This window comes from Leopardus geoffroyi, chromosome C1 (genome assembly GCF_018350155.1).
Source record: "Leopardus geoffroyi isolate Oge1 chromosome C1, O.geoffroyi_Oge1_pat1.0, whole genome shotgun sequence".
Taxonomy (NCBI): domain Eukaryota; kingdom Metazoa; phylum Chordata; class Mammalia; order Carnivora; family Felidae; genus Leopardus; species Leopardus geoffroyi.
In genome coordinates, this window is record NC_059328.1 from 104,780,580 (window position 1) to 104,800,459 (window position 19,880).

The window sequence follows — 19,880 nt, forward strand, 5'->3', positions numbered from 1 at the left end:
TCATCTTGAAAATACTGAGAGGAAAAATGTGAAATACTTTAAACAAGCAGAAATGATCAACTCCTAAGTCATCAACCTGGTTCCACAAGCTCATTTTAAAATTTCTAACTTAAACTTTTCCTGGGGCGCCTGGGTGACTCAGTTGGTTGAGCGCCCAGCTTTGGCTCAGGTCATGATCTTGTGGTTCGGGAGTTCAAGCCCCGCATTGGTCTCTGTGCTGACAGCCCGGAGCCTGGAGCCTGCTTCAGATTCTGTGTCTCCCTCTCTCTGCCCCTCATCCCCTCAAAACTAAATAAAAACATTAAAAAAAATTCCCAAATATTTGCAATTCTCCTTTCTGTTATAAGGTGTGTCCTTCTCTGTGCTACCTAATAGTGTACCCTACATCATTTTTATTCACTTGGCTTACTCCTGTGTTAAATTCTCAAAATCCAGAGGTTTCAACTCAGAAATCAGAAATAGCAAGGGAGTATTTAATGAAAGTATTCCATTTTTCCTGAGAGCATTGATGGGAGGTATTGTAAACATCATCTGATAAAAAAAAAAAAAAAAGATATTTGCTAGATAATTTAGGTCTTTATAGAGCACTAGTAACAGACACTATAAATAAGGTCTTTTGTTTTCTAATGCATGCTTTTTTTTTTCCTATCAGGACACAGCAGACACTTGAAGGTTCTACAGAATGAAAGGCCCAACAAGTAAATTGTTGAATTGCCTTCTTGGGTAATGGTTTAGAACTCCTAGAAAAAGGAGTTCTTGGGGCTCCTGGGTGGCTCAGTTGGTTAAGTATCCAACTCTTGGTTTTGGCTAAGGTCATGATCTCACTGCTTGGGATTCTCTCCCTCTCTCTCTCAAAATAAAGAAGTAAACTTAAAAAAAAAAAAAAAAGAAAGAAAGAAAAAGAAGTTCTTATTGCTCCAATGCAAGATCCTTAGGGAAGGGACTCTCAAATCCCTAGGAATCTCTTAAAGCGGTGCTTGTTAGGAAGGGAAATGTGCTTTGGGGGTACAATGGTACTTATGCAGGAAGTGCCTTCCTACCCATACTCACAGTGAGGGAAACACTGATCAAATATTCACCATGTTCCAGCCCCCCTATTAAGTGCATACAATACATAATCTCATTCAGTCTTCATGACAAGCCTAGAAGGTAGGTTCCATTATTTTTCTCATTTCCCAGAGGAAGAAGTTGAGGTTCAGAGGAGGAAAGAAACTTTCCCAAGGTCATATAGTTCTTGGGGGGAGGGGGGGGACTGGGACTCACTGCTAATGCTCATCACTACAGGAAGCTGCCTTTTCAGCTAGTATCTTTGACTTTATTATAACCAGTTTGCTGTAAGGGGTCCATGGCTAGAGACAAGAGAGTGGACTGTGACAGGATTCCTGATACAGAGCTCCTAAAACTCTTGTAATTTTCTGGGTAATAAGGGTGTCAAGAACATCTTTTCTTGTATTTGGTCTTTGACCCGGGTTCTTGACACAGAGCTCCTAAATCTCTTGGAATTTCCTAGGTAATGGGGAGTGTCTTTTGTCTCATGAGATGGTTTTTGGCGGGCTCCTAGGTAGCTTCAGGATGGAGGCTGGTCACCAGAAAGGCTAAACTTTGATTAGAAGCTTGGAACGTTTAGCCTCCCCCACCCCCCATCCTCCAGGGGAGGAAGGTGTGGAGATTGAGCTGATGATCCCATCGTGTCTACTTGATAAAGCCTCCGTAAAAATCCCTAAACTGTAGGGTTCAGAAACCACATTTCAAGAGAGTGGACACCACAACTCCACAGGGACAGACACTCTAGCACTCGGGACCCTTCTAGATCTTGCCCTGTCTTCATCTGGCTGATCATCTGTATCCTTTCCTAGATCCCTTACAATAAACTGGTAAATATGTTTCCCCGAGTTCTGAGAGTCATTGCAACAATTTATCAAATGTGATGAGGGGGTGGTGGGAACGCCTGATTTGTAACCAAAACTGACAAAAGTGTGAGTAACCTGGGAACCCACTACTGTGATTGGTGTCTGAAGTGGGGGGCAGCCTTATGGGACTGAGCCCATAATCTGTGGTATCTGTGCTAAATCCAGGTAGAATTGCTTGGTGTGGAAAACCCACACATTTGGGGGCCAGAAGTATTGAGAGTAGAGGAAATGGAAGTTTTCTTCCACCCTCTTACTGCTTCTGAACTAGTATAGGTTAGTATAAATATCCAACAATTTACACTGGGAAACTTCTAAACTGCTTTGTGGACCATGGTTGTTAACAACCTCCCCTAGACCTTCACTCTGTGTTGTGCTGTTCCCGATTCAGAGAGCAAAAGATTTCAAACTCAGTCATTTTTTGTTACATCCAAGGCTGGGAGCTCTGCCATCCCTTTCAACCCTTCTCTCTCATCAATCCACTCATCCCATAAATATTTACTGAGCATCCACTATATTCCAGATACAGTTCTAAGTGATGGGGATAGGAAAAGAAAGAAAAAGACCTGCCTTCGTAGGACTTACTCTAGGAAGGTAAGAGGAGAGTCAGACAATGGGTCAGAGCACAGCCTAAATTACTGTAACAAATCTTTAAAAAACAAAAACAGTGGCTTAAAGAAGATACAAGTTCATCTCTCACGTCATAGTCCAGAGCTAGTAGCGTAGTTCAGTCATCCTTATCACAAGATTTCTGTTTCAGGGTCCAAGGTGGTTGTCACAGTGACTGCCGTCCTCTTTGCAACCAAGCCAGAGGAGAGGGAAAAAAGGTAAGGGTGGCACATACCTATTCCTTCTTAGGGCACAAACTTGAAATAATATAGAACAGGAGTGCCCGTTCACCCCTCACTGGCCCAGAACTTTGTCTTATGGACAAACCTAGATACAAGAGAAGCTGGTAAATTAACCTTTAACTGAGAAGCCATGCACTCAGATAGCACGGAGTTACAGTAATCAGGTAAGAATAGTTTTTATGAAGGGAGCACCTGGGTGGCTCAGTTGGTTGAGCATCTGACTTTGGCTCAGGTCATGGCCTTGCAGTCTGTGAGTTTGAGCCACATGTTGGGCTTACTGCTGTCAGCCTGTCAGCACAGAGCCTGTTTTAGATCCTCTGTCCTCCTCTCTCTTACCCCCCTCCCCTGCTTGTGCTTTCCCAAAATATAAATATTTTAAAAAGCAAAGAACAGTTCTTATGAGTAGTAGACTCTGATTCAGTAATAAACAAACACATTATTCAGATGATACATGGAGGAAAATTAAGCAAGGTAGGGGAATGAAGAGTATTATGAAGTCGGAGGAGGAGGTGGGCTTATCTTACATAAGCTGGTCAAGGAAGTCCTCACTGGTAAGACGGTAAGGGACCCTTTGAGAAGAAACCCAAAAGACATGAGGAAGCCAGTCGCCTAAGTATCTGGGGTGGGGGACAGCCTTCCCAGAAGAGGAAATGGCAAGTGAAGGGCCCGGAGATAGGCGGCCTGGGTGTATTCAAGTAAGAACAGAGAGACCAGGGAGTGCAGTGGAGCAAACAAAAGGGAGAGCAGGAAGACATGGTAGGTGGGCCATCATAAGGATGCCACCTTCACTCCGAAGCCATGGTTGGTGCAGGGGGTGGCGGGGAGGGTGGTAGGGGGTGGTGTTCAGATGGGGAGGAGAGTGTGGGAGTAACAGGATCTGACTCACATTTCAAGAAGTTTACACCGGCTGTTTTGTGGAAAACAGAGAGGGTAGATGGCAAAAGCAAGGAGACTAGGCAGAAGGCTGTTGCAACCACCCTGGGCACCTGGGGAGGTGGTGGTGGCTTAGGGCATGGGGCAGTGGCACAAGTGTCAAGGTGTGGTTGGAGACTTGACACATTTTGAGTTAACGATATTTTCTGATAAATCATGGGTGATTGAGAAAAGGTTTGTTATTCACTCACCCTATTATCATCACCCCCAGAAAGAGAAAATTAATCTCACAGGGAACAAGAAAGTCAAATTTCTCTCAAGCCACACTGTGGTGAACAAAGCTTCAGCAGGTTTGAAGGGTTAGGAGCCAAGAACAATGTGACTTGAAAGGTTTTGTAAGCAGGAGGAGAAGCCAGAACTTTTCAATATAAGGACATAAAATAGTCTGTGAAAAAAAAATTTTTTTAAGAGATACATTAAAGGTGAAAGAAAAATGTTACAACCTGGATGAGAGGTGTACAATTAATGACCTCTAGTCACAGAATATAGAATGATGGAGAATTTCATCTACCAAAATCAGACGATTAATTGAAAGAGGTTGCAGTGAAAATTGAATAAAGCTGACACTTAAAAAATCCCAGAGGATAGTTAATATATTGGTTGCAAACAATATTCCAGCTGAACCTCATGTACTTGGGAAGGAGGGCACCTATAGAGCCCCATCACCTACACAGGTGATGGAAATGATCCTCATGGAGCTTTCCTGAGCCCTCCAGCCAGATGCAACCTGTCATTCTCCTTAATTGAGAACATTTCCTTCTTCCCCCTCTTTTGGGAAAAACACATTTTGCCTTGAATTATAATTATCTGTATACTGATAAGAACAGATACCACACTTGATCTTAGCCAAAAGGCCGAGAAGCGATATATAATTATCTGTATACTAGTGTAATTCCCTCTAGCAGATGTATTTACATCTTGTTACCCATCTCACTGCTTTGCTGATATGTTCGATATGGAGATTTGATCACACACGAAAAGAAAACACGACCCTGCTTTTACTTTTCAGAAGTTTGTTGATGTTGACAGTACGGGCTCTAGGATATTTTACCAAGTTTTCTATTTTTGCCAAATCATATAGTGGCTCAACAAGTTACGAAATGTGGAAACAATCTTCAATAATATCTAGTAATTCCCCAGTCTTGTTCCTTCCTTGCTAAAGATTCACATTCTTTGGAGATGTCTGGCTGGCTCAGAAGAGCATGAGACTCTTGATCTCGTGAGTTTGAGCCCCACATGGGGTGTAAAGGTTAAAAAAAAAAAAAAAAGATTGACATCCTTTGATAACTCCCACTTTATGCCCCTCAAATAGATCTTAATTCCCATCTGTTGCCCTGTGCTTATAGTCATCCAAATTTAAATATGTTGACTCTTAGATCACTTTTAGGAAATGCATCGTTTTAAAATGAGATATTTGTCTAAAAATGATGGCAAGGTTAAATTGTCATCTTTTAAGTTTATATAGATACCACAATCCATTCACCAATCCTTAAAATGATGACTAACCAATCTCTTTTTTTTTTTTTTATTTTTTTTAACATTTATTTTTGAGAGAGAGACAGAGTGGAGTTGGGGCAGAGAAAGAGGGAGACACAGAATCTGAAGCAGGCTCCAGGCTCTGAGCTGTCAGCACAGAGCCTGATGGGGCTCGACCTCATGAACCGTGAGATCATGACCTGAGCTGAAGTCAGACACTGAACCTGAGCCATCCAGATGCCCCATGACGAGCCAAGCTTAATGACATTTGACTCGACCCAGACCGAGACTATGTCTACATTTGCAATGGTCACTGGATCTGATATGTAAAGCTCCTTATCTTTAAAAAAAAAAATTTTTTTTTTTACATTTATTCATTTTTGAGAAACAGAGTGAGACAACGCATGAGCGGGGGAGGGGCAGAGAGAAGGAGACACAGAATCCGAAGCAGGCTCCAGGCTCTGAGCAAGCGGTCAGCACAGAGCCTGATGTGGGGCTCAAACCCACAAACTGCGAGATCATGACCTGAGCCGAAGTAGGACGCTCAACCAACTGAGCCACCCAGGCACCCCAAAGCTCCTTATCTTAAGACCACAAACTTTTTTCATCTTCTGGAATGCATCTCCCTCCTCACCCTTGTTTACAAGACTGGAAACGCAACATCTAAACTAGGCTGAAAAAGCTCCAGTCTAATCCTGTCCTTTTGGCTACATAGATACATTGGATGAAGGGGAGCTATCAAGCGCAGTACTCGATCTGCCCCTCTTAGGAGTTTTTAATCTCCAATTGTTGTTTTAACTGGGTAATTATTATAAAAGTGTTTCAGGCTATAGGAGCAAGAAACATTAGGAAAAAGTAGAAGAAAAAACCTTATTGGAGTACATGAACTTACCACCTTCAGGTCCATTTTCTGGTGTTCTGTGGTCTGAGCAATCAGTCAACAAATGTTCATCAAGATGCTATTTTATAATGGACACTGGAACAGCTTTTGTCAGAGATCCCAAGAAGGATTTTTTAAAGAAAGTAGACCCTGTCTTCTAATAGAAGACAAACGCAAGAAAATGTAAAAACAACGAAAAAGAAAGTAAGGAACAGGGCTCCACAGTTCACAAAGTTACAGTTAATTGCAAATTCATTGTGCAAGGAATAAAGCCTTAAGCACTGAAAGGAGAAAGACTTCCTGTGAGCTATAATGGGATGGAAAAGCTTCAAGGAGTGAGATTTGAGGAAGATTTTAAAGAACTGTGGAAAACCTGGGTGGTTCAGTTAGTTAAGTGTCTGACTTCAGCTCAGGCCATGATCTTGCGTTCCGTGGGTTCGAGCCCCACGTCGGGTTCTGTGCTGACAGCTCAGAGCCTAGAACTTGCTTCCGATTCTGTGTCTCCCTGTGTATGAGCGGGGACTCACACACACACTCTCTCAAAGATATTTTTAAAAATTAAAAGGTTTAAAGAACTGCCAGGTTGACAAGCTTTGAGTAGTCGAGAGGGCAGCGGAGTACCACAGTTTAGAAGGACCACATAACAAAAGCACAAAGAGGACCTTAAGAGGCACTATAGGACAGTGCGTACAGCATTTGGGCTATGCTAGAAAGCTGAGGAAAATGAACAGCTGAAGAAGGGAAGTTTGGGCCAGATTGCAGAAAGCCTTTAGTTTCAGGATAAGGAGTTGGGGCTTAATCCTTTAGTCCTGAGTGACTCATGATAGCTTCTGATCAGGTGAGCCAACTGATAATGCTTTAACAACTTCAAAAGACCATGAAAAACATGGTCACTAGTCCTCTGGGACTTCAGGATCCTAGGGGAGGAGACCAGATAGGGTCTCTGATGGTTTGAGTAGAAGGCACACCACCCTGGCCTTTTCATTTAACTTTTCCTACCATAAAATGTGCTGCATAATGATTTCCTTTCTTTCACTGGGAAATTATAATTCTCAGTGAGTCATTCCTCTCGCCAGGGAAAATGACTCAGAAAATCTTCATTTCCCAGTGAAAGAAAGAAATCCTATATAGCCCATTTTATGTAACTTTAATTGGATGTAAATTTGAACTCTTACATTATAAAATTCATTTTAAGTGCAAACTTGTCAATTCCTTAAAGTTTATCAATAATGGCCTAATTTCAAATCTTGACAAATGAATCTGAAACTAAGATTTTTCCCTTTAACTTAGGGTAGGTTTTACTGGGCAAACATTCACCAGCCTGGCAAGATTGGCCAGGTTATGCAAGTTTTGAACTAAGGGATCTTTATAAAGCCATTTTATATGCTAACTGTGGCCATTTGCACATCATGCATTTTTTTTTTTTTAAATAAATGCACCTGAGAACACCAAAAACCACTTCCCCAAGTTCCCACCTCCAACCTATCAGGAAATTCAAGGAGAGGCACCTGGGAGGGCTTAGCAAGCAGCAAAAGTGGCTTTTATAGCTAGGAAATTGTTACAGAAGACAAGGTCCTTGCCCTGGAGAAGATCGTTTTCCTGTGGGGGAGTGTAAGCAACCACAGCAAATCTGTGTTCTTCTCAGCTTTCACTAAGAGCAAGAACATGTGCTAGGTGGTGGGGCTGAGGGAAGGTTTGACCCAAGTGAGAATTAAATCCTGATGGAAGGGAAGTCTGGGCGCTTGGTCTACCAAATACCACAGGAGGACTGAGGTTACAGGCCAGGCGAAGTCTTGGCTGTAGGCACAGTCCTGTACATTAGGTTTCCCGGCATCCCTGGCCCTTACCCACTAAATGCGTTAGTATTCTTCCCAAGAGAGGATTTGTCTGTAGGTATTACAAAGTACCCCATATCCCACAGGATGGGGGCAAAAATCTGTACCTGATTGAGGTATGGGGCTAGAAGGAAACGAGGGAAGGATTGCTAGATCAGAACTACAAAGGGCAACAGACTAAAGCAGACTTTATTGGAAACCATTTGTGACAAACGCCTAGAAGCGTTTGTTACAGATTGGAACATTAAACAGTGGGGAACAGAGAGCTATCTGTATACTAAGGAAAACAAACGTCAGCTGCCTTAAGTTTCGTGTTGACATACAGCGTTAATAAAGTAGAACAGCACCCCACCACCAGAAATCAAAAAACCCAGAACTGCATCAACTTTGCTTACTGTTAACCTGTACCTGTTTCCTCTAGAAGTAGGCAGAGACCATTTTGAGGACGAGTTTTGTTACCAGGAAGAGTCGTGCCGCTAGGGGGACACCACCGCACTATAGGAGATTCCAGGTCTTAACCAGGGCAAGCTTGATCAGTCGTAACCTAACCCCATGCCTAAATATTTGAGACCACAAGCCCACCCAACCTAAAAGCCACCCAAGCGTTTAACAAGTGTGGACAGCCGCTTCCTGTGACAAGTTAAGTGGCTCTGAAAAGAGCCGTTGGGGTAAAAGTAGCTGTTCTATTGCGTCCTTTGCACGCCCTTACTTCGAGCTGGTGTATTTGGTGACAGCCTTGGTGCCCTCGGACACGGCGTGCTTGGCCAGCTCGCCGGGCAGCAGCAGACGCACGGCCGTCTGGATCTCCCGGGACGTGATGGTCGAGCGCTTGTTGTAATGCGCTAGGCGAGAGGCTTCACCGGCGATGCGCTCGAAGATGTCGTTGACGAACGAGTTCATGATACCCATGGCCTTGGACGAGATGCCGGTGTCCGGGTGAACCTGTTTCAACACCTTATACACATAAACGGAATAGCTCTCTTTACGGCTACGCTTGCGCTTCTTGCCGTCCTTCTTCTGCACTTTCGTAACAGCTTTCTTAGAGCCCTTCTTGGGAGCGGGAGCCGACTTCGCTGGATCAGGCATTTTTGCTAGAAGAAACGCCACACAGCCGAAACGATCCGGACTACATTCAAGCGGCTTCGTTACGCGCTACTTATAGAGCCCGTATGCAAATGAAGGCTCGCATAGGACTGCATTTTTATTGGTTAATTTCCAACAAGGTCGTCATACAGGGGTGGAGTCTATGCAAATAATAGCTTCTGCTAGCGCTTCCTTAATGGCTATCAGAGCAAACGTCTTCTTAGCCAATTGAAATGTTCCGTTTCAGACCAACCAATAAGTTACGTAAAAGTATAGTTCACCTGTTTAGGGTGTTTGGGGATGGTTATTACTTTCAGTTGTACTTGCATACGGAAAAGATCTGAAGTGCCCATTTCTATTTTTGCATCACTTTACTTCCTACACTTTGTGGAAGTTTGTTTTGCTTTTGGGTTTCGGAGCAGTAACAAACATCTCAAAAAAAAAAAAAAAAAACACCCCAACCCATCAGGAATTTCCCTCAAATTCCTATTCGTGTTTGCGCTGCCTGTCTTATGCAATAGGGTATTAGATATTAGATCCATACAACTCTTAAGACACATAAACCAGGAAAATGGCTCCCATTTGCAAACCAGGACTTACATTCAGCTTAGTCTTAACCGTAAAATCTAGTTGAAAACCCAAATCCCCAACCCGGCAGTTATCACAAACCCACACGACCGCCTTCCCGCTTCGTTTCTATATCCAGATTCGTGATAACGCTTTGTACGAGTAGCGTGTTAACGTTACAAACGACTAGTAGAGCAGAGTCCACCCCCTTGCAAGTTTTTTCTCAAACTAGTAAGGCTGACGCTGTAGACTGTAACTCAACATATGTAAAAGCTTAGGCAAAAGCGATCTAAGCCCAGCTTCAACTGTTCCCTCTAGTGCCTGTCTGCCGACCAAAGTTCAGACATTGTGATCTTCCTCCCCACCGTGTGCGAGTTTCCTCTCATCCCTCTACCCAGAGCACCAGTGCACAACAGTACACCCACGCCAGGTGAGATAGGCGACACAGCTACTCCTCGTGAAAACATGGGTGGCTCTGAAAAGAGCCGTTAGGTGGTCCACTTAAAAGCACAGGCCTTAAGCCCGCTCCCCGCGGATACGGCGAGCCAGCTGGATGTCCTTGGGCATGATGGTGACGCGCTTGGCGTGGATGGCGCACAGGTTCGTGTCCTCGAACAGCCCCACCAGGTAGGCCTCACTCGCCTCCTGCAGCGCCATCACGGCCGAGCTCTGGAAGCGCAGATCCGTCTTGAAGTCCTGCGCGATCTCGCGCACCAGCCGCTGGAACGGCAGCTTGCGGATCAGCAGCTCGGTGGACTTCTGGTAGCGCCGGATCTCCCGCAGAGCCACGGTGCCCGGCCGGTAGCGGTGCGGTTTCTTCACGCCGCCCGTGGCGGGCGCGCTCTTGCGGGCCGCCTTGGTGGCCAGCTGCTTCCGCGGGGCCTTGCCGCCGGTCGACTTACGGGCGGTCTGCTTTGTACGAGCCATGATGCCTTACTGGCTTTATTCAAGAAGTACTAGGCAGTCATATTTATAGACGTAGCCTCCTCTTGATTGGACCAGAACGGTTAAGAACTTCCAAACTTGTGATCTCATTGGCTAGATTTCAATCCTTTTTTTTACTCGGGTAGAAGATTATAATGCTAATCTCTTTCCCTTATTACTTCATCTTTCCGTACCTTTCTGTAATTTTATCGGTCACAGATTTTTTTTTTTTTTAGGCCTTTCCTTTAAATTGATGTCACTTTTGTAAGAGCAGTTTTGAAAGTGTTTTTGCAAGCTTGGGATTCAGGTTCCTTCGAAATAAAAGCGTGCCTTCCCATGAACTAGGTTTCAGTCTACATTTCTAGTTGAGTTACTGTAACTCCAATACCACAGCTAACATTTTGCGCCTCACCCTCTGCTAAGCGCGTTAGTTGCATTACAGTATGACTGGGACTCAACAAAACAATATGCAGTTGAAAGAACCAAACACTGAATTTACCTTTACCCAACTTCGGAACTACGCCGAAGCCCTGTGCTGATCACCACCGACTTGCAGTGTAGAGCCTTGAGCCTTCCCCCTTTCTTGAACCTTTTCACCTTGGAACGCGCCTCCCTCCCCTCAATGGCCAATTAGGTCCAAGAGACGAAATGCGTCTAAATCAGGGAATATAAGAGGAGAAACGTCATTTTCTCCTTAATAATGGTGAATAGTTTCTAAATAGTCAATTTGCTGGTCGATCAGATTAAAAGCTAAAATAAAGTTTCAAAGTAAACAAATTACTTGTTGATTACGGAGTTACTAACATATTTTCTTCAATTAAGTAGTTTCATCTAAAAGTTTCACCTGAAAGTTTCATTTTTTTTATTCTCTATAGAGAAATCGAAGATCTTCTGCTTTTCAGTTGTTTCATATGCTTTGTAGCATTGCTTGGAAAATTGCATGTCATGAAACAAGTGATGTAAGGTTACCAATGCTTAAATTGGTGAATACTTAACATAAAAATTTTAATCGTATGTTTATTCTATTGAAAAAGCCTTGCATCCAAACCTTTAGTAACTCACACCTGTGAACAAAATCAAGCCCAAGAAGCTTAAAACTTACTTTATGGTGTCAATATGAATTACCACCTTCCTGCTAGGGGCAAGTGATTTTGAGGCGATTTCCTGAACACTAAATAACTTAGAAACTTTGTATCTACAAGAGTTCCCATCAGCAGCACAATCTGCTCTAGGGAGACCTAAGATGTCTTGCAAAAGTGTTAACTGATGTGAACAACTGTTACCCCTTCCTGTGGCCAGTTTGTGATAATGACTAACACAGAGAGAGCACTACTTGGTATTTAAAAATTCTTCTGCATACACTACTTCATTTAATCCCAACTCTGTGGAGTAGATGTTACTTTCCTCATTTTACAGATAAGGAAACTGAGTCTCAGAGAAATTATGGCTTGTCCTGGACAGGTAACAAGGCCTGCATAATATTCTAAAGGAAAAGAATGGAATTATAGTGGATTTCCAGTTTCATCAGCCTTGGGGTACATTTTAAAATGTTTTTTTTTCAACGTTTATTTATTTTTGGGACAGAGAGAGACAGAGCATGAACGGGGGAGGGGCAGAGAGAGAGGGAGACACAGAATCAGAAACAGGCTCCAGGCTCTGAGCCATCAGCCCAGAGCCTGATGCGGGGCTCGAACTCACGGACCCGAGATCGTGACCTGGCTGAAGTCGGACACTTAACCGACTGCGCCACCCAGGCGCCCCTGGGGTACATTTTAAAGCAATGAAGAATTTTCCCATCATGCAATCAAATGACTCAATGTTTCTCAAACTTCTCCACTGAACTATTCCCATCAGAAGAGGAAACTACCAAGGAGGGGGGCGGGGGGGGGGGGGAGTCTTGGATGACAGCCCAAAGCAGCCTACACAAGTGTCAACATTTCTTTGCAGTGTTCTTTTTCAATCTATGTACTCTTGGCCCCGGTGTTCATTTAAATAAGAAAAAGATTCTCAAGCTATTGTTAGGGAGGAAAAACTTTGCCCTACCCCTCAAGGTTTTTTGGCTGGTCTAAGAATTAAATTGACATGAGACAGATTAACAGGAGAAAACTATAAAAGAATATGAGGCCCCCCAGGCAGTTCAGGCTTATGTGCCATCCATAGCTAACAAAGGGGTTGAGGTCTGGGACTGCAAACGGAAGGAAGACAATTACAAGAAGATGAACGTGAGTAAACGTTTGGTAAACAAATGTTTGCTGGGCCAGATAGAAACAATGGAGCATAGAAAGGGATTTTAGCAACTAGACTTTGCTAAGTTCCTCCCTGTCTGTCACACGTAGTTCGTATTATACAGTAGTTCTCTATGGTGATAGCTCCCCTCCTAGAGCAGGTCCTCTATCTAAATTCTCTAATGCAGTTAGGAGGGAGGCAAAAAGAAAAACTTCTTGAGTCTTCTGCTTCTTAAAAATAATCGGCCTAAAATAATCCACATACCAAAGAAATATTTGGAGGTAGCAAAATTTTGCTCCCCTACAATGTATATTCATATAGAATCCAATAGTCATGGAGTGTATTTTCTCTTTATAATACAGAGAATCAGAAAATTCCAAACCTCTTCCTCTGGCGTTTCTCAGAATAGAACAATCTGTTATTTACAGATGCCAAAGGCAGACCACTCCAAGATGGGCCACTTTGGCATGAAGATTATTTCAAGTTAAAAAGTGATCAAAACCCAGCAGATTCAGGAAAAACTGTTTACCTGAAAAGAATTTCTTTAAAACAATTTTTTTTTTTAATTTAAAAAATGCTTAGTTTTGAGAGGGAGAAGGAGAGGTGGCAGAGGGTGGGGGTGGGGCAGGGCAGAGAGAGAGAAAGAGAGAGAACTCCAAGCAGGCTCTCCCTGACGCGGGGCTCAAACTCACAAACCCTGAGATCATTACCTGAGCTGAAGTCTGGAGGCTTAACTGCCTGAGCCACGCAGATGCCCCTGAGAATTTAGATGGAAGGCCTGCTTCAGAATGAGAGCTACCATCATAGATGGTCTGCGTGACTTCCCTGTACATACCAAATTAAATTTTATTTTCTCTGTTAATCTGTCTCATGTCAGAGTAGAAGGTAGGTCTGGGTAGAAGGACCTTGCAGGGGTGATTGCTGTGAGTGTTCTCAACACACTACTCTATCAGAAGTAAATTGACGAGCCAGAAGAACCCGTGCTTTGCTGCAGCTGTGGGGAAATGGGGATTCTTTTTCTCCTACTGATATCTCTGAAGTTTCTTTCACTAGAAATAATAAGAATCTGCAGTTTCCAGATTGAGCCCTGAAGTTTCATTATGTAGTACTGAGAGAGGGGAAATAGCATAAGAAGCCTAAAATTTGCCACAGGAAATAAACATGTAAAAGAAAAATGTAACATTTTGTGTGTGTGTGTGTGTGTGTTTGTTTTTAGTACAAAAGTAATGGACTAAATTAAAATACACGTTCCTGGGGCGTCTGGGTGGCTCAGTCAGTTAAGTGTCCAACTTCGGCTCAGGTCATGATCTCACTGTTCTGAGTTCCAGACTCGCATCGGGCTCTGTGCTCACAGCTCAGAGCCTGGAACCTGCTTCTGATTCTGTGTCTCCCTGTCTCTCTGCCCCTCCCCTGCTTGAGCTCTGTTTCTCTCTCAAAAATAAAGAAACATTTAAAAAAAATTTTAACTACATGTTCTGGGAAGACAGTTTGTGTTTAGTCTTTGACTACAAGTACCCCCATGGGTTCAAATACCCCCAAGATGAGACTGAATCTTTGGTTTGTGGGTTGGGTAGGCCATGTGCCTGATTTCCTTTCATCTTTTTAACAATTTTTTATTTTATTTTATTTATTTAATTTGAAAGCAAGCACAAGTGGGGGAGGGGCAGAGAGAGAGGGGGACAGAGGATCCAAAGCAGGCTCTGTGCTGACAGGCTGACAGCAGAGAGCTCAAACCCACAAACCGCCAGATCACCACCTGAGCAGAAGTTAGACGCTCAACTGACTGAGCCACCCAGGCGCCCCTGATTTTTAGTTTTTAATTTTAAGTCCAGTGTACTTAACATACAATGTTATATTAGCTTCAGGTACACAATATAGTGATTCAACAATTCCATATATTACTCAGTGCTTATCAAGACAAATGTACTCAATCCCTCTCACCTATCACCCACCCCTCACCCACCTCCTCTCTGGAAACCAACAGTATGTTCTGATTTCCAGGAAATAGGTAGGGGTCTGTTTTTAGTTTGTCTCTTTTTTTTCTCTTTGTACATCTTTTTTTAAAGTTTATTCTGCGAGTGAGTGGTGTGTGTGTGCTCGCGTGCGCATGAGAGCAGGCAAGGGGCAGAGAGAGAGAGGGAGAGGGAGAATCACAAGCAGGCCCCACACCAGCAGCATGGAGCCTGGTTTGAGGCTCAAACCCATGAACAGTGAAATCATGACCTGAGCTGAAACCAAGAGTCGGCGCTTACCCGACTGAGCCACCCAGGTGCCCCTCTTTGTATGTTTGCTTGCTTTTTAAATTCCACATATGAGTGAAATGATTTTCTTTCATCTTAAGAGGTCAGTAGCCCTGGACCAAATTCAGAAGCCACGGGATTTTGAGCTTCTTTCCTTATCCCATTCTGAGATAAACTCATTCCTTCAACATCTTGCTCATTGGATAAAAACTCCCCCCACCCTTTTTTGGGGCGCCTGGGTGGCTCAGTCGGTTGAGCATCTGACTTTTTGGCTCAGGTCATGATCTCATTGTCCATGAGTTGAGCCCCTTGTCGGGCACTGTGCTGACAGCTTGGAGCCTGGAGCCTGGAGACTGGAGCCTGCTTTTGATTCTGTGTCTCCCTCTCTCTCTGCCCCTCCCCGCTCATACTCTGTCTCTATCTCAAAAATATATAAACATTTTTTAAAAATTAAAAAAATAATAAACATGAAAAAAAATCACTTCCCCTTTTTACCTTAATACTACTGCTTATACTATACAGTGAAGGGTAGCATAGGGGAGGAAAAAGTTTTCCTTAGTCCTCTTAGGGTCCCTGGCTGAGTCTGAAAGTCAAGCCAACAAATACAGAATAACAGGAGAAGAGCACACACAGTTTTATTTAACGTAGGTTTTATGTGACACAGGAAACTACATAAGGAAATGAAGACCCAAAGAAACAGACCTGAATATTTTTATGCTAGGTGTGATGAACTGTGGGCACTCATGTAGAAATACAGTAGGTTACAGAGTGTGAGATAAGTTTAATACACCAGGGGAAGCAGCAAGGCCTGTTTGTTAAGATTCTTCTGTATGTCCCTTTGTCTTTAGAGATAAAGATGCTCCTTTCTTCCTTATCTATCCCTCTAATCATATAGAGAAGACACAAGAGGCTTTTATGACCTGTTTTAGGGAAGAAGGCTTTGGGGAAGGGTCAGAGTGACCTTCCTGCTTATATCCTTTTCTCAAAATTTCTCTGACTTAAAATATTCAATATTAATGTGCCATGTTTTGGGGCAGCATGTCCCGAACCCCATCAGCGACAGAATATGCCACCCCTAAATTATGTCACTTTGGCATAAGGATTATTTTGAGCTGAAGGCACTTGAAAAACAGCAGGTGTGAGAAGTCCTCTGACCTCCATTTCCTTCCTGAAAACAGGAGATTCCCACCCCCCCGGCCCCCATGGACGAGGTCTTCCATACACCAGGAGGAAAACAACATTGTTTTCACCAAGGACAGGGAATTGAAGCCAAGAGAAATCTGCACAAACAAACCTTGTTAAACTAACCCTGATCTTCCTGGTTCTTTTTCCTCCATGAACTGCCCTAGCCAAAGCGCTTTCACCTTGTGACATTTTCATGATTTACTACTCTCTGTCCAATTCAATATACAAGCAGTCAACTCTAACTGCTTCTTTGGATCTTCATTTCCTCATGAGAGCTCCCATGTCAAGTAAAACTTACAGTAAATATGTTTGTATGCTTTTCTCCTGTTAATCTGTCTTCCGTCAATCATCAGGCCCAGCCAAAAACTCTAAGAGGGAAGAGGTAAATTTTGCCTCCTCTACAGCAGATTTCAGTTTGAAGCGGTTCAGAAGATACCATTAGTTTCTGCCATATATTTCCCAGTCACTGTCCCACAACTTACTGTCTGTAGCCCAAGCCCCTCTGTCTGGTCATATTCCCAGATTTTATTGTTCCTTGTTTTTAGAAGCATGTATAACCTTCTGGGCCTCACAGCCTTTTTGGGTCTTCATTTTCCTTCTGAAGACTCCTGTGTACACATAAAAATATTAAAATCCGTATGCTTTTTTTTCCTTTTTGGTCAGTCTTACATGAGCTTAATTCCTAGTCCAGCCACAGACTCTAAGAGGGAGAAGGAAGTTTATACCATGTCTGGTTTTTCCAATGCAACACATCCCAATGGAATGCAGTAGATTCAAGGAATGTTCACAGTATTCTAAAGCTATACAGATGAAAAGTATTTTTATTCCATTAACCGGTCTCATGAGATTTAAGCTACATAGTGCAAGAATTTTAAAGGTTATATTTATTTATTTTCAACAGAAATGACTTGTTTTGTTTTTATTAAAAAAAAACTTTTTTAATGTTTTATTTTATGTTTGAGAGAAAGAGCACGAGCAAGGGAGGGGCAGAGAGAGGTAGATACAGAATCCGAAGCAGGCTCCAGGCTCTGAGATGTCAGCACAGAGCCTGATGTCGGGCTCAAACTCACGAACTATGCACGGGATCATGACCTGAGCCGAAGTCGGACGGTTAACCCACTGAGCCACCCAAGCGCCCCTGTTTTGTTTCTTTTTAATGTTCAGGCTGCAGATGTTAGCATGACGCTATCCTTGATTTATGGGGAAAATTAGAATTGAATGCTCACAACTCAACTAATATACAGCCTGTCTGTAAAAAAATAAAGAAAAAAGGCTATTTTAAAAATGTATCTTCTTGGGGCGCCTGGGTGGCGCAGTCGGCTAAGCGTCCGACTTCAGCCAGGTCACGATCTCGCGGTCCGTGAGTTCGAGCCCCGCGTCGGGCTCTGGGCTGATGGCTCAGAGCCTGGAGCCTGTTTCTGATTCTGTGTCTCCCTGTGTCTCTGCCCCTCCCCCGTTCATGCTCTGTCTCTCTCTGTCCCCAAAAAAAATAAATAAACGTTGAAAAAAAATGTTTAAAAATGTATCTTCTTTCTCAACATTCCTTTCATTTTTGTAACCAACATCTATTGTGAATCCCAGGGTGTTGGTTTAGACAAGCGATGCCTGGTGAACCCATTCAATGAGCAGAGAACAAAGTGTATGGCTGGGGAAGGAGGAGAATGAATTCCCTCAGTCCCCATTAGAGTCACACCTTTGAGCTTTGAAGTTTAATCATTTTGAGATTTCTGAGTTTAAAATGACTAAAGAACAACCAGGAGGATCTATATGCCTTGGGCCTAGAAGTCTGATAAAGATACAGTACCGGGATTCATTAGCATATAGAAGGTAGTTGGAGCCAGAAGAGAGATAAAAAGGGGCATATATATAAGATTTCCTAAGATAGGGGCGCCTGGGTGGCTCAGTCATCTTGGCTCAGGTCATGATCTCCAGATTGATGAGATGGAATACCCCTTCCAGCTCTGCGCTGACAATGCTAAACCCGTTTGGGATTCTCCCTCTCCCCCTCTCTGCCCGTGCACCGCTGGCGCTTGCGCACTCCCTCTCTCAAAATAAACTGAAAAAAATAAACACTTCTTAAGATAATAAACATCCTTTAGAAAAAAAAAGACAATTCTTTCTGATGCAGAAACCACATCTTCTGATAGATTCTCCAAAAGAAGGCCCTGGTAACGTAACGAACATGCCTTCAGTAAAGGACCCCTGTCAATTTCATAGGGCAGTTTCTGGTAAGGACTTTCAAAAAGGAGATTTCCCCTTGAGAAAACCAATCAGCCAACTTTGCTGGCTCCTCAAGGGGGACACAGTTCGGTCACTGATTTCTGGCTGAAAGCAAGGGTTGATTTCAGACGATCTGTGGAAACGGAGTCTTCTTTCTGTATATATTGCTTCTTTCGCCAGAGCTTTGAATGACAGTGCGTTGCACTCACTGACTTCTTGAGAAGGCTTGCAAGTATTCTAAGACCAATTCTCCTAGGATCTGACCTGGGTGAGGTGAAATTCCATGCCCCATATCAACAAAACAGACTAGACTCCGAAATTACGGCGATCTCCCTCTTCCCCCCTCCACCTACAGCCCAGGAGCGGCTGCTCTTGACATCACCTTCCAGGTGCGCCAAATGATCGGAACTGCTTTTGTTGCTGTTTTATGTAACCATGCCTCACAAGCCTGTGACCCTCTAGTCGGGATTAGACCAGGCGCTGGCGCCGTCTTCTCCTTCCCGTCTCTGGACTCCATTTGGTCTTTCTCTGGTCTTCTCACGCCAGAAAGACCTTTCCCCTTAGCCTAAATTTTACGCCCTGGGGGAATCCACAAACGGAGGGGGAGCGAGAACGGCTGCGGCATCCGGACGCCTCACGTTGGATGGATCTGTATTCTCCCAAGGACTATGGCCGGGAGATTTTTTTTTTAAACTAAGAGTCCACTTGCCATTAGAGGGAGCCGTGCAGCGGGCAGGACGGATAGGAAATTAGCAGAGAAGAAATGACGCAATGCGGAGGGGGCGGGGACAATTTAGGGCGGGCTTCCCGCCTCTCGCCTTCTGTTCTCAATCTGGTCCGGTGCTCTGTTATATTAGGGGGTAAAGCCGCCCTACTCTCACCGAAGGTTGTGTCTCCAGCTTGATTTTCGCCATGTCAGGGAGAGGAAAGGGCGGCAAAGGCTTGGGCAAGGGGGGTGCCAAGCGCCACCGCAAAGTTTTGAGAGACAACATCCAAGGCATCACCAAGCCGGCAATTCGGCGCCTTGCCCGGCGTGGAGGAGTCAAGCGGATCTCCGGCCTCATCTACGAGGAGACCCGGGGCGTGCTGAAGGTTTTCCTGGAAAACGTCATTCGGGATGCAGTCACCTACACTGAGCACGCCAAGCGCAAGACGGTCACGGCTATGGACGTAGTGTATGCCCTGAAGCGACAGGGACGCACCCTGTATGGTTTCGGAGGCTAAGCTGCCGCTTCATTTCTGCATCCATCCTGCCAACGGCCCTTTTTAGGGCCAACCATCTGGTCTTCGGAAGAGCTGGGCACTCGGGTAGAACTTTGGTAACTTTGTTTTTGGGAGTTGGGCTAGAGTCGGGTTTTGGGAAGTTCGAGAGGTAGGCATTCCTAAAGTTAACAGCCCTGAAAACCCAAGTCATGGGGTGCCTGGGTGGCTCAGTCGGTTGGGCGGCCGACTTCGGCTCAGATCATGATCTCGCAGTCTGTGAGTTCGAGCCCCGCATCCAGCCCTGTGCTGACAGCTCGGAGCCTGGACCCTGTTTCAGATTCTGTGTCTCT

The 19,880-nt window shown here is 44.1% G+C and overlaps 2 protein-coding genes and 1 non-coding gene across 3 annotated transcripts; 1 reads left to right on the forward strand and 2 right to left on the reverse strand.

The window, feature by feature from the left end:
• Positions 1-4,363: 4,363 nt before the first annotated feature.
• LOC123600294 lies at positions 4,364-4,557 on the reverse strand. The gene has a single exon (XR_006713645.1). It is a non-coding gene; the product is annotated as a U2 spliceosomal RNA (small nuclear RNA).
• Positions 4,558-8,053: 3,496 nt separating this feature from the next.
• Positions 8,054-10,014, reverse strand: LOC123598629 (histone H2B type 2-F). Its single transcript, XM_045478977.1, has one exon. It carries the CDS (start codon positions 8,966-8,968, stop codon positions 8,588-8,590), a length of 381 nt encoding a protein of 126 aa, XP_045334933.1. The 5' UTR covers positions 8,969-10,014; the 3' UTR covers positions 8,054-8,587.
• Positions 10,015-19,162: 9,148 nt separating this feature from the next.
• LOC123598630 (histone H4) lies at positions 19,163-19,606 on the forward strand. Its single transcript, XM_045478979.1, has one exon. The coding sequence runs from the start codon at positions 19,240-19,242 to the stop codon at positions 19,549-19,551; it is 312 nt and encodes a 103-aa protein (XP_045334935.1). The 5' UTR covers positions 19,163-19,239; the 3' UTR covers positions 19,552-19,606.
• Positions 19,607-19,880: the final 274 nt, after the last annotated feature.

Coding starts and splice junctions, on each gene's coding strand:
- LOC123598629 (XM_045478977.1), bottom strand. CDS start 8,968: ATGCCTGATCCAGCGAAGTCGGCTCCCGCTCCCAAGAAGGGCTCTAAG.
- LOC123598630 (XM_045478979.1), top strand. CDS start 19,240: ATGTCAGGGAGAGGAAAGGGCGGCAAAGGCTTGGGCAAGGGGGGTGCC.